Raw genomic sequence first — 13,970 nt, forward strand, 5'->3', positions numbered from 1 at the left:
AGCTGCTGGCCAGGGGTGAGGGTGGGAGGGTGGCACAGTCCTCAGCATTTAGAAACCTGAACACAGGCGTGCCCTGGGGGCTCCTGAGCCAGGGCCCAGACAGGGCTACTTGGCAATTTGGGGGTTCAAAGGCTCCAAATAAGGGCGTAGGAGGCGAGAGCAAGCTCTGGGCCTCTCCAACATCTTCCTCCAAGCCCTGGAATGGAGCTGCAAGACAAGGACTGTTTTTCTTCAAGAAAGGGCTAAGAGGTGCACATCCCCTGAACCCCAAGAAACGAATGGACTGAAGGAGGCCTGCCCTTCCCTGACCTGTTACTAAAGCAAGAACCGGTGCCAGCCTTCCATATAGCTACCTCCCCCAACCCCGACTCCCAGCCCCAAGGAGGATCTCCCTGTTACCATGGGGAACCAGGATATTCAGTCTATGCCTGGAGGCATAGTGACGACTAAGAGCCCCAAGAGGCGCCTCCCAACACAGGGTGCTGGGAAGTCCACGTGTTTCCACCACACATCTCACAGGTGCAGTGCAGCTTGCTGATCAGGCAAGCACTCAGCTGACCTGTGTGCCACATGCTGGCCTCTTCAAAGCCTGATGCGGGGCAGTCATGAGAGAAAGGCAGAGGTGGCCCTCGCAGGTTTAGGTACTTAACACCCATCAGAAAGTGACCAGCTGGGCCTGGCTCGAGCTTTCCGGCTCCCTACTCCCACAGCGTGGTTCTACATGTCAGTAGCCACAGGGAGGGAGAGAGAGCAAGTGGCAGGGTCTTCTGGAGCTACAGGAGGAGGCTAGGAAAGGTGACAGGCCTGCTGCTCCAAGATGTGCGGCAGCCTCACATTGCAGACCTGGATCCCACCTCCTGGGCAAGCAACTTCCTGCTGGGCCCCAGGCCAGATGAAGTGCCAACACCACATTGCAGTTCCCTTTACTCACACCAGGGGGCAGATACCCTCAGGAATGCAAGTGAGGTGTCCACTTCAGCCAAGTGCATCAATAATGCTACGGAGATGAGACACGCGGACACACACTAAGCCTGGACAGAAAGTCCACGGGTCCAGCAGCCCTCTGTCTTGTGCCTCCCTAAGCAAACGGAGATGCAGACACTCCTGCGGCGAAAACCATAAGGCCAAGGCTCTCAGTGGGTAATGCTGGGAGCAAACCCTCCCACAATCTCTTCCACCAGTGCCCGACCAGAGCTCATTGAAAGGAAAGAGGGCAAGGACATCAACAGCTCCCTGACGTCCCAAACCCAAAATAACCCAGAGCGTGTGGCAGGGGGGTGCTGGTTTGCAGATGTTCTTTCCAGAAAAATCATTGGTGTTAGAGCAGGGAGGGAGGGCGGGTGGAAGAGTGGTCCGACTGAACCAGACCCCCAGCTCCCGGCAGGGGCTGAGAACTCATGAGGGTGACAGAGGATGGACAGGGGTGGCTCTGGCTCCTCTCGCCTCATAGGGCCCGGAGACCACAAGGATGCTGTCGGATGGCTACCGCAGGGACCCCTCGCTCCAGCTGCCCGGGCCGCCTGCACCAACAAGGACGCGTGCTCGGAGCAAGCAGGGGAGCAGTGATGCGGGGGGCTGCGAGGGACCCCACCTCCAAGCCTGACATTTTGGGCTGGGGGGCGGCCAGACCAGGCACGGGTGTGGCTCTGGCCACGGAGCCAAGTTGAACGGGGAAGGTCTGTTGGGGAGCCAAAAGGCAGGAGGCTGGGGCTGGGGCCCGGGTGGTGCTTCCAGGCCCCACAGCTCCTGAGGCCAGGAGCTTGGAGATCCTCATCTACAGGATGGGACTTGTAGCTGCACTGCGGGTTGGCCGGGGCATGAGACACCCAAGGATGAGAAGGGCCCGGCACAGCAGCAAAGTCGGAGCTGAGGCTGTGTTGGCAGCAGCCCCCAAGGGGCCTCCCAATTCCAAGCCCAACTTTCTCTCTCAATAAAAGGGAATGACTATGACCCTGCCTAATGGCCTCTCTCATGTTCTTTGCCATGCCCTAACGCTCTCCCTTCTCTCAAATGCCACATAAACACCCCCTCCAGGATGCACTCCTTGATTAACCTCCTCCAACCCCTGAATCCCAGAGGTAACAGCTCATCCAGGCCTCACCACTCACTAGCTGTGCAACCTCAGGCCATGTCCCACGACCTCTCTGTGCCTGGTTTGCCCGTCTGCATCGCAGGGCAGACAGTAGCAGCTTTCTCTTGGAGTTGCTGTAACTTAGTGCCTGCAGTGCCTTGCTCGGTTTATGGCTGTCTCTGCATTATCATGGCCACCATTGCGACTATGTCAGGCTGCATCTCCTTGAAGTCTCACACTGACATCACCAGGCAGGAGCTGGTAGCATGCCCATTTCAGAGACAAGGAGACTGAGGCACGGCTCCATGAAGCTGATGTGTAGCTGGGGAGCCCCATAGCGAGCAGGAACCTGTTCCCACCCACCATCAGCAGAGTCCTGCACCCGGCCTGGCTGCCCACCCGGCTGACTGACCGCAGGTTGTAGGTCCGCAAGTTGCGCTGTCTCCTCTTGGTGGCTCTGAGCTTCACGAAGGTGCGGCCCGTGGGGTCGAAGACACAGAGGACGGTGATGCACACACTCAGGATGACCACCCAGTTGCACACGACCATCCCTGGTTAGGGGGGAGGGTGACAGATGCATGTACCAGTGCTGGGGTCATCTCCTGGGCTCAGGGGCCGGAAGGAGGGAGTTACTGTCAACTGCCACCAGGCCTCCTGAGTGAGGCTCAGAAACCGTGCCTTCCAGCCACCCACTGCCCAACTCTGGGGCGGCCATGATCCTGAAGCCTGCCCTCACAGCAGGCAGCCGTGCGGGCTTCCGAGGGGATACAGAAGAGGCCCAGCTGCTGCCATGGCCCACCCCAGGCCAGAGGGCCCCAGGGAGTGGGGAGCAAGCAGCCTACTCCTGCCCTGCCAGTGCCCCCTGGTAGTGCCGGACCCCCTCCTCTCTGCCACTGCCCCTTCCCCATCCCCGCCGCCCCCAGCTGGTCATACCCAACATACCCAGGGTGACGTTCTTGGCGGTGAGGTCGTTGCAGGAGGTGTAGTACTGCGTGAGCCACACGATGCCCACAATGGCATAGATGAACTCGATCACCAGGATGGCTGCGAGGAGAGCAGGCACTGGCTGAAGGAAGGCCACTGTCTGCTGAGAGCGAAGGGCCCTACCACCTGGCCTGGTCCCTCCTCCTGCAGGCCCCACCTCTCCCCCTGCCTGTTCTGCTATCCCTCCCACCTGTTAGCCCTTCCCTGTCCCCTGTGAACTGTTTTGTCCCTGGCGTCTCCCTGAACAGGTGGCTGGGACAGCCAGTGGGTAGGTGAAGGGGCATCTCCCTTAGTACCTGGGGTGCCTTGGGACCCCAGGATGTCACGCACGTACCCTGAGTCTCACATGTCTTGGGTGAGTGCCCTGATTTCTCTGGGGTGGGTTAAGAGAAGCACATCTGGAATCCATGGCTCTGTGGGCAGCTAAGAACCCAAGTGCCAGAGCCCAGCTCAATATGCACGTCCCCGCTGTGTGACCTTGAGAAAGCCAATGAGTCCGACGGGCCCCAGGTTCCCTTCTAGCAATCCAGGCTGGGGACAGCTTGCTCCTCCCTGTGAGCTGACACAGGGCCGGGACCAGCCCAGCACACAGCAACAAGCGAGAGAAGGAGGGCGGTGGTCCCAAGGAAAGGTGGGGAGGAGGGGCTCAGGCTGGCCCTGCGGGGAGCTTCCCCAGAAGGGAGGGGCAGCTGGACTGGGAAAATCAGAACTGGGGCCAGCTGGCGGACTGGAGGAGGCCGAGAGCAAGCCCTGGCCAGCCAGCCAGGCCTTCGGAGCAGCAGTTTAGCTGTGCTGGTTGCCATGCCATAGCAGCCAGAGACAATGAGAGGGAACCTCAGAAAGCTCATGGGAACCAAAACATACATTTCTTTTTGTTCAGAGATTACAGGGGGCTGGCCCTGTGGCAGAGCAGGTTAAGCGGCCAGTATCTATGATGCTGGTACCCTATGTGAGTGCCAGTTCCAGTACCAGCTACTCCACTTCCGATCCAGCTCCTCACAAATGCACCTGGGAAGGCAGTAGAGGATGGACTAAGTGCTTGGGCCCTAGCCACTCACATGGGAGACCCAGAAGCAGCTCCTGGTTCCTGGCTTCAGCCTGGCCCTGCACTGCCCACTGCAGCCATTTGGGGAGTGAACCAGAAGGCAAATTCTCTCTCTCAATCTCTCTGTTATTCTCCTTTTCAAATCAATCAATCTTTAAAAACGCATGAATAAATTTTTTGAAAGCCATGTACAACATGGAGTCTTAAAAGTTCTTAGAAAATGTATATTATGGGAAAAAAACACAAACAACTATGCATGGATTTTCTTTCTTGCACCAAAATAAAGATCTTAAATCCATTTTCCATGAACTTCCCGCAGTGTCCTTATACATACATTAATGCATGTATTCCAATAAGACTTTATTTATAAAGCCACAGTCTGCCTGCCTTTCATTCAGGATGTCAACCCCAATCTCAGCTCCCTGCTATACCCACTGCAGGCACGTGCCCGTCTCACGGCACAAATCCGTCCCTGGCGGCGGTGGTGGGAGACGGTGAGTGCAGGAGGAGCGCGCAGGTTGGGGTCTGGAGCAGCCCCCCACCCGAGGCGGGTGGCCCTTACCCAGGCGCACGTAGAGCACGTACTGCATGGAGTCGCGTGGCTCTGTGTAGAGGATGCCCCCACGCATGCTCAGCCAGATGATGGCCATCTCGGCGATCATGCAGCTCAGCAGGATGCCCAGGTAGCCGCGGCCGTGGTCCACCAGGTTCAGGGAACAGGCCTCGTGTGGGTTGTAGACCAGGCCGAAGAGCACCACGGACAGGATCACAAACCTGTGGGCAGACCAGCCAGTGAGGCCAAGTCTGGCAGGTGCGCCTGCTCCCAAGACCTCTGTCCACTGGTACCAGATCCTACCCCCCAGGAAGATGTCCTCAGGGCTGGGCTGGGGTGCCTGGAAACCCAGCTGTGCAGCATCTCCATCAGCACTAGGGACAGGCGCAGAGCCGGCCAGGGGGTTCTCTGGGTGGTGCCCTAAGGGATGTGATGTTTTGGACACTTCCTCTTGGGAACTGGGTCAGGATGACACCCAGGCAGGGGGAACCAATGGCTGCAAAGGTTCCTTCCAGGACTTTCCCCCAACCACAGGCCTGGCAGGCAGCACTCCCATCCCTGCCCCAACCCCACCCCCCAGACGGCTCACCAGGTGGTGTGCAGGAGGAAGAGGAAGATGGCTGGCAAGACGAGGTCATCGCTGCCCACAGACCAGCGCCGCCGGAACACCACGATCCCGGGCATGGCTGGCAGCTCGGGGAGGCTCAGCGGGCCTGGTGCTCACCTCCTGGAAGGAAGCACAGGTCCTGGAGTTGCAGGGGGTCCCCAGCACCCTAGTCCCAGAGGTGACCAGTAGCACAGGCGTCTATGACACTGACCACCACAAGTCCCAAGTCCAGGCCCAGGGATCCCCAGGTCACTGCAAATACTGACTCAGCCTGGACAAGCAGCCGCCTCCTGCCCAAACCAGCACAAAGGACCTTGACCATGCAAGTCTGGCTCCAGCCTTAACCCCAAGTCTCTACTGGACCCCCAGACTGACACTGTCTGGGTCACCACAACAGTAACTGCCCAGCTTTATCAAAGTCCTGGGCTCACCCCTTCTTTCTTCCTGTGTGGGATCAGTGGAAACCCTGCCTCCAAGCCCCCTTAACTGCTTTTCTAGGAGACCTGGCACAGTGCACCAGTCCTTTGGGATGAGGTGGGGGCTTCCCAGACTAAGACAGAGCCACCCCTCCACACAAAGCCCAGCAGGATAAACCCACTCTGGACAGGTGTGGCTGGGTCCTCAAATTAGGCACACAGCAGGTGCTCAGAAGGTGCCTGCTGAGCGGAGCACAGGTCCATTTCCTGCTTTGCTGGAGACAGGCATGTGAGCTCTCTGACTTGGTCTGGCTCCCTTCGGACAGAATTCCCAGCCACACCCTTGCCTCTTGGGAGAGAAGGATATGGTGGAGCCCAGGGGCAACAGTGTGCCTAGGGGAGCTTTGTGTCACTCGCCTGGCTGGCAGGGCACTGGCTGAGTTCACCAGGACAGCCCACCCTGTCCCAAGCAGCCTGCCCTGCTCCACTGGTTCCCAACTCTCAAGTAGTTGGAATCAACTAACCATACTTTGGCTCAGAAAGGAGCACCCAGGGAGACACCCCCATCCCAGGACAGCGTGGGCAGAGGTTCCTGGGAGACACCCAGGAGGGGCTCTGGGGCAGTCCCCATCCTGAACCCTGTGGGATGACCTCTGCTGCTGGGCAGCCGTCCCTGGGCGGGCAGAGGCTTGCATGGCACCTGGTCCAGGGGCGAGCGGCAGGTCCTCCTCTCCCCGTGGGTCCGCAGAGACCAGCAGGAAGCGACCAAATCTTCCCCGGCCAGCAGGCATCGTCCTCGGGGCGGCCGGGGCTGGGGGGCGTGGGGTCGGGGGGCCGGCCAGCATGTCCAGCCCGTCCTGTCTCCTTGTCCCTGGCCCCCGTGCAGCCACTCCATCCAGCCCTGCCAGGGCTGCTCCTGCCGCAGGCGGGTGAGCGGCGGCGGCCGGCAGGGCGGGCTGGCGGGCTGGCTGCGGGGTCGTGCCTACTCCTTCCCCCACCCTCAGGAAGTGACATCATCCCCCTCTCTCTCCGAGGAGGAGTCGGAGCCCGGATTCTGGGAAGCCAGGAGGATGGAAAGCGAGGGAGCCTTGGTGGTGGGGTGGCCGGGGATGGGGGCTTTGACAGGGCAGCATCTGGCACCTACACAGAAAGGAAATACAGGGCTGGGAGGGGACAAAAGAGGGCTGTCGGCAGGTGGTCACCCACGTGGCTTTTGGACGAGGCTGGGGAGGTGGGGCTTACAGGGGGCAGTTAGGAGCCCCTTCTCAAAGAGACAGTGAAGTGGGAGGGGTCCGGCAGGGTACGCAGCCTCCTAGCAGGTGTAACTCGGGGTTCTGCCCCAGCCACACGGGGCTGGGGAGGAGATGGAGGGATAGTAGCTGCCTCCGTGCGATCTGCCACCTGTCCGGCTCTGCCACCAGCCTAGGACAGCTCATGACCAGGTAGATCCCATGGATGGCTGCGGGAGGGTGGTAGATGGGGTGGGGGGTAACACTCTGCTCGCCCCAGCTTTCACCTGGTAGAGAATCTGGAATCAGCAACACTTGTGCTCACCCAGCAACCTTGGAATCACGTACCAGTCCTCAGACAGGGAAAAGGGCCCTGCAGAGGGCAAGATGGCCAGGGCGGCCCCTGCCCCAGCTCAGTGCCAGTACCTAAGCCCTGAGTGGTCACACCAGATGAGGATCACAGCCTGTGCCTGAGTGTGGGGGTGGCTGGTACCTACTGTAAGCACCTCTAGGCACAGTGGCAAGGAGGCAGGCTGCCTACTGAGCACCTCCCTGGTTGTGCCTCAGTTTTCTCAACTGTAGAATGGGATTACCCTCGTGTCTTAAGTCCTGGTGAGGCCCCCATGAAGGAAGACTTGCTGGACAGATGCCAGAGCCCATTGTGGCCAGAGGGGGTGCATGAGAACCCCCTGTGGGCTCTCGAATTTCGCTCCCCCTTCTCATCATTCAGGCTGGTGGACCCTCCAGCAGGTCACCAGCAGGTCATGCATGGTCTTGGGTGTGGGTGGCAGGGTCTGGCTGCATGGGGCTTGGGAGGAGGGGCCAGGCCACTCTGGCTACATATTCGTAAATCTCAGGGCTGCTATTTTTAGGGGCCTGAAAGGCACCCTTTCTCTCAGGACCCCAGCCCATCACAATGAGGGCCTGTTCGCTGGCCTGCTGGAGATGTGAGTTCATCTGGAGGAAATGTCTGGGGTTAGGGAAGGGGAGGGCAGAGGCTTCTTCCCGGGCTGGGCTGCCACAAAGCAGCCCCTCTTGGTCTCCTCCCCTCCGGCAGAGTCAGTGCCCTCAGCAGCCCCACTGTTGGGGGGTAGGCACGGCCAGCCACCTCTCCTGTCCCAGGCCGTGTAGAGATGGGGCTGACACACCCTCCAGCAGGGAAGCATGGGGTCCCCAGACTAGAAGGAGCCCCTCACATGGATGGAATGATGCAAGGGCCTTAGGGGGCCTCTTCCTTCCCCACCCACATGGCCTAATTTCCCTGCTGGTGATTCAGGCCTCCGGGTTAAATACTAATCATTCTGGGAGTTCCTCTTTCTAAAAATGCAAAATTTTGTTATGTGTTTGTGTGTGTTTTTAAATGTACATATGCCCCCCACTTTACACACCTTCCCTGGCTCTCTGGGGCTTGCAGGGTAAGATGAGAAGGGCTCTGTCACCACTGTGCACTCTTAGGTTTGTGCCTTACCCTCTCTGATTCCCTTCTTCGCTTCCTCTAAGCAACCAGACCCTCTGGGGCCCAGGGCAGAAGGATTCCACCTTGCAGCTGGCCTAAGGAATCCCCTTCAGCCCCTTATCACACAGCCCACCTGCACTTCCAACACTTCCCTCCCTCAAAACTTGCCCTCCGGGCCCGGCGCGGTGGCGCAGTGGTTAAGGTCCTCGCCTTGCACGCCCGGGATCCCATATGGGCACCGGTTCTAATCCCGACGGCCCCTCTTCCCATCCAGCTCCCTGCCTGTGGCCTGGGAAAGCAGTCGAGGACGGCCCAAGGCTTTGGGACCCTGCACCCACGTGGGAGACCCGGAAGAGGCTCCTGGCTTTGGATCGGCATAGCATCCGCCGTTGCGCTCACTTGGGGAGTGAATCATTGGACGGAAGATCTTCCTCTCTGTCTCTCCTCTCTGTATATCCGCCTTTCCAATAAAAATAAATAAATCTTTAAAAAAAAAAAAACAAAAAAAACAAAAAACTTGCTCCCCAGACACCTCACTGGTAGTGCCTGGGCTGTGGTTACTACACTTCCTCTGCCGAGTAAAGTCCTGCTTGTTGTTCTAGGCCAGCCTAAAGTCACTTCCTGTCGGAAGCTCTCCTAGAATGGTCCTCACCCACCATACCCTCTCCTCTCGGGGAACAATCCAATGCACATCGCCGTGTAGCCCTGGCCACACTGCCCAAGACAGTTAACTGAACCCTGTCCCAGGTCTCCTGAGAGGCCTTGGGGTCTAAAGCCTTGCCATGGTCATCTTCATGCCCTTCCAGTGCGAGCCACAGAGTGGGGTTTCTACCCTCCACCCCGCCCCAAGCTACCTGTCCACCTACCTGTGCAGCTACCCAGCCCACCCAGCACACCTGAGCCGTTGCAAGGGCGCAGGTGGAAGCTCCCTGTCTTCCTCAGGCCTGGGTGAGGCTCCCTCCAGGGAGACACTGCCACTCCCTGAGCTGCCTGTGGCTTCCACGCATTCATCTGCAAAATGGCTGGGAGGGTTTTGCACAGATCCCGAAGTCAAGGGAGTCAGCTGGATCGGCTCAGCCTGGTGACCTCTGAGCCCTTGTCTTATGTGACCTGCGAGAGGGCATGGGCCCTGGGAAGCGCTCTGGCACCCATGGTGGCTCTGTGGACCAGCGAGGGCTACAGCGCGACTTTAAGCCCTGACCACATAACTTGCCCCACCTTCATCCTAAAGTGGGTCCACAGCAGGGCCAAGCTTTGGGGTTCAGGGCTTAGCAGTGGAACTTGCCCCAAGGTGGGGGAGGCAGGAGGGAGTGGAGTTATGGGAACAGAGGCCCCCTTGCCTGCCTGCCATGGTCAAGGTACCAGAGCGCCCACCGGCGTATGTGGGAGGCCCATCCAGTGCCACCTCCAGCCCATGAGATCTTCCAGGCCAGAGGTGGCCTCAGGCCCAGAGCCATGCCCGGACTGGGGGATTGCACATGAAAGAGGGGATGGCAGTCAGTTGGGGGCCACAGGGATGTGTCTGCCAAGAGCTGAGCATCTCTGAGGTCCAGGTCCTGGACTCATCACTTTCAGTCCTCACAGAGGGGACATGGGTGACAAAAGTCATTCATTCCACAGAGTGCGCAGGGGGGCCCCGAGAAGAGCCCATGTCTCCAACAGACTTGCTTTGAGGTCTGGCTGTGTTGCTTTGGAACTGGGAAAAGTCACCTGACCTCTCTACTTCCAGGGACAAGAAGAGTTCCCATGAGGGTGTCAGGAGCCCTGTGCTGAGCCTGGCACCTGCATCCCAGCACGTGCTCAGCAGGTGCTGACTGCTCCATCCATGGCAGAGCGCGGAGACGCAGGTTCAGCTTGTGCCCAGAGGCCTTCTGCAGGGCGAGAGGCAAGCACCACAGACCACTTGTGCCACCAGCCAAAGCTGACACCTGCCAATGCCTCTGAGACCCCTCAGCCCCATGTGACCTCAGCAACGCTGTCATACAGAGAGAGTTAGAAGGGGTCTCAAGCCAGTCCCCTCTATGGATTAGGAAAGCAGCTCCCAGGTCCCCACACGAGCCCCACTCCCTTCTCCAACTTCCTGGGGACAGTGCAGTCCGCAAAGTGTCATCCAGGGAGCCAGAGCCTTCTCCATGCACAGAGCAAATCCACAGGAACTTCCTGGCTGGAGATAAGCCTGCATGGAGCTGTCAGCCGCCGACTTGTGTGCCTGTAGGCAGGTGGGGTCCTCAGCACTTCCGTAGCAGGTGTGGATAAGGAAAGGAGGCTCGCAGGCCCTAGGCAGCATTCTGCCCCTCCCTGCTGAGGCTGGAGATGGGGCCCAGTCCTACCCCAAGGGCAGGACAGAAACTCACGGTCCCCAGCAAATCAAAAGAGAAGGTGTGTGTGTTGGGGGGGGGATGAACCAGTTGCACATGTGTGAGTCATCGTAGCCCTCACAGTTGCTTCCTGGTGGCCAAAGCAAGAGGGGAACTGGCTGGGCTGGAAGGGCTGTTCTCAGCCTTGCTGTCCTGAGCAGGGAGCTCAGGGCTCTTGGGATTTGCCCAGGCCACCGGCCCTCTGCCCTCTCCGTCTGCTCTATTCTGGGTGTGTCTGCCGGCTCCGAAGCTACTCTGGGTATGTGCAGAGGGGAAGGGAGTCAGTGAAACCAGTCCCCACACCCACACCCCAGCAGGCTGCCCAGAGCAGAGGCTCCACCCCTCAGGATAGGCTCCCCTAGAGGTCTTGTCTAACCAGACTGGAGGGCAGTCCACAAGCAGGGTTTAGCTGAATGTTGGCCCTTCACCTGGCAGCTGCATGGCTGTGGCTGCGGCCACTGCTTAACTGCTGTGTGCTGGTCAGGCCATGCGGCCTAACCGAGAGGGCAGAGGGAGGGGATGTAGGCAGAGGCAGGATCACTGGAAGTAACTGCCCCGGGGGATAGAGGGGGAGGAACAGCCCAGTACACCTGCAGGAGGGGCCTCTGCCAAGCCACCCCAGGAGAAGCAGCTCCTGACACTCCCAGACAGTAGAAGCAGCCAGTCCGGAGCCCACACCTTAACTTCCACTCGCCGCTGCCCTTCCTGCAGAGGGAGTCAACTGAACAGCCGCCTCCATGCCCATGAACTGGCCTCCGACTGCCCTCAGGGTGACTTCCTTACCTTAGAGAAGGCCAAAGCCTGGGCACCATTCAGGCCCCCTCCTGGCTCCAGACTCGACGCAGCAGCACATGAAACTGCGTTGGTCCCGTTGTCCAGAGGGGGAGAACTAAGCCGAGGGAGTTCCACGGGACAGAGAACACATGGCTTGCCGTGCTGAGCATCATCACGTGTGTAGCTCAAAGGTGAAATGATTCGCCCAGCAGCTGGCGGCGACCAGGACACAGCTCCGAGCAGCCTCTGGAAGCCCGGCTGCTGGCTCCCCAGCCGCCCGCTTGACCCTGAGGGCCCCTTGTCATTCCCAGCTCTGCAGTGGGGGGAGGCTGGCCTCTGAAGGCACGTGAGGGAAGAAGGAGACAGAGCTCTGTGGGCTGGGGGCCGCATGTGCCACCAGCCTGTGCCCGGGTGTGTGCCACACAAGCGAGGGACCTGAAAGCTGTTGATTTTCACATAACAGCTGTGCCACAGTAGAAGGCAGAGCTGAGCCTGCCCAGGGCTGGGGCAGGGTTTCAGTGTGAGCGGGGCAGCCAGGGGCAGGATGGGGACACCACGGCCACTTGTCCCCTCTGTCCTGCCTGTGCCTCCCACACCCTCACTACGCACCAGCCACTCAGTGGCCCTCACCACAGCCCTGTAGGCATGCTGGGCCCATCTGTTCTCATGTCCCAGATGAGGAAACAGGCTTGGAGCAGTAATATCACCCAATGAGCAAGTGACCATTCAGGCTTGAAGGCGAGCTCTGCCTGCTACCTTCTGGCTGCAGCATCAAGGTATTTTCTGGCCAGAGACTCCTGCCCACAAAAGACCCATTCTGGGAGTTGGGCATGGAGTCCAGGCCAGGGATTGGAAAGGAGCAACCTGGCTACTTCCGGCCACCCAGGGCCAGACTGGAAATAGTTCCTATGTTTATTCAACTGTGTGTTTGTATTTCTAAAAACTAGACAACACTTACTACATGCTGAGCACTGAAGCAAGCCCACCCCCTTGAAAGCCACCGTTTTCATAAGGATATGAAGCAGACATTCTTCTTATTCCCATTTTATGGATGAGAAAACTGAGGCTGCCAGGGCAAGGAACTCATCAACGTCACTGAGTTGATTAGCGGCAGAGCCAGGCCAGGCCCCTGGTGCAAAGCCCAGGCTCACTCCCCACCACAAGCCCTCACCAGGGTTCCATTTATCAGCACCGCTGAGCCTCTGGTTTCTCACACTAATTATTCTCCATGCTTCTACAAGAGTGGAATTTGCCATCTGCCAATGGCCCTGTCATGGCCACCAGCCGACTCCCTGGGAACCAAGAGAGGCTTCTAGTTTCCTGCCGATTGTTCTAAGAGGGCCGCTGGCTGTTAGGACAGGGGGAGGGGCAAGGAGGGAGGACCCCAAAGGGTGGTGGGACCATTCCCTGGTGGCCAGGCTGGGCCCTGGAACTGGCCAGGGCTGGGGTGACGCCAGGATTCTCTCAGTCTTGGCTCCCAGACTTTTCTCCACGGTTAAAGGAGCCCCCAGTCTCTGTCCAGGCCAGCTCATGTTTCTGAGCTCTTTCTTTCTCCAAAAACCAGGACAGGCCAGTGACCACAGATGGCCCAGAACAGCCCAATGGGCCAGCTGTGCCAGTGCCTGGGATGGGATGGGTGGCTCAGATCAATTTCTCTCCACACTGGGTGCTACTGGTCAACTGTGGAGAATGGCAGAGGTGGGCGGCACCCAGACATGCATCCCAGTGGGGGTCCTTTCTCTACACTCCCAGAGTTTTCTCAAACCCCTTCCACTGCCCCCTGGAAACTGCAGAGGTCTGCAGAAGCATAGCCCCCGGGACCCAACTCCAGCCCTGCCGAGGGTCAGCCCTGGACCACTTGGCATCTCACTGCTGAGACTGTCAACTCTCTGAGCTCCAGCATCCACATCTGTGAAATGGAACAATGAAGGCCTTCCCCATCACCCATGTGAGTCCCAGCACTTGGCTCCCACGAGGCAGCAGGCTGCTCTCCCCCTTTCTTCACAGGTCAAGCCCCTGCAGCCAAGTCTAGCCTTCCAGACAGAAAAGCCCCACCCTCTTCACCCCTACTCTGTCTGGCTGACCCACGCCTATGCCCACCTTTGCCTGGCTCCCCCTTTTCAGCCAGGAATGGAGGCCTCTTGGAGGAACCCCTACTTTGGCCACGCGAGCCTTCTTGGGCATTGCTTTTCACCCCTAAGCCAGTGGGATGGGCAACATTAACCACGGGACAATGTGGGTCTCAGGATTCCAGAACACTGGGATGAATGCTGACTTGTGCCTTGAGGCTCAGGGCACCCCACTCTGTAGACCCTCCCTGGATCTAAGATGCAGTAGGGGCTCTCCACCCAAGCAGTCTACCCAGCCCCCGAGGGCCTCTCTCCAGGAATTCTGTGGCTCAGAGCTTCCTTGAGAGCAAGAGCAGAGCAGGCTCACCGGGTGCTGGCAACACCTGGGAGAGGAATTAGCGCCTTCCTC

General features: G+C 59.0%; 1 protein-coding gene across 2 annotated transcripts in view; it reads right to left on the reverse strand.

Annotated features, from left to right (window-relative positions):
• The window catches only part of DAGLA (diacylglycerol lipase alpha), a 57,697-nt gene that overhangs the window by 17,860 nt on the left and 25,867 nt on the right, over positions 1-13,970 (reverse strand). For both annotated transcript variants that reach the window (XM_040981997.1, XM_040981996.1), the window contains exons 2-5: positions 5,243-5,380; positions 4,663-4,874; positions 3,014-3,115; positions 2,484-2,622 (exon numbers count right to left, since the gene is read on the reverse strand). In XM_040981997.1, the coding sequence (XP_040837931.1) occupies positions 2,484-2,622; positions 3,014-3,115; positions 4,663-4,874; positions 5,243-5,337 (548 nt within the window). In that variant the 5' untranslated portion in view covers positions 5,338-5,380. The remainder of the gene's footprint in view (positions 1-2,483; positions 2,623-3,013; positions 3,116-4,662; positions 4,875-5,242; positions 5,381-13,970) is intronic.

Source organism: Ochotona curzoniae, unplaced genomic scaffold, assembly GCF_017591425.1.
Source record: "Ochotona curzoniae isolate NIBS_2020 unplaced genomic scaffold, NIBS_Ocur_1.0 contig_3527, whole genome shotgun sequence".
Lineage (NCBI taxonomy): Eukaryota > Metazoa > Chordata > Mammalia > Lagomorpha > Ochotonidae > Ochotona > Ochotona curzoniae.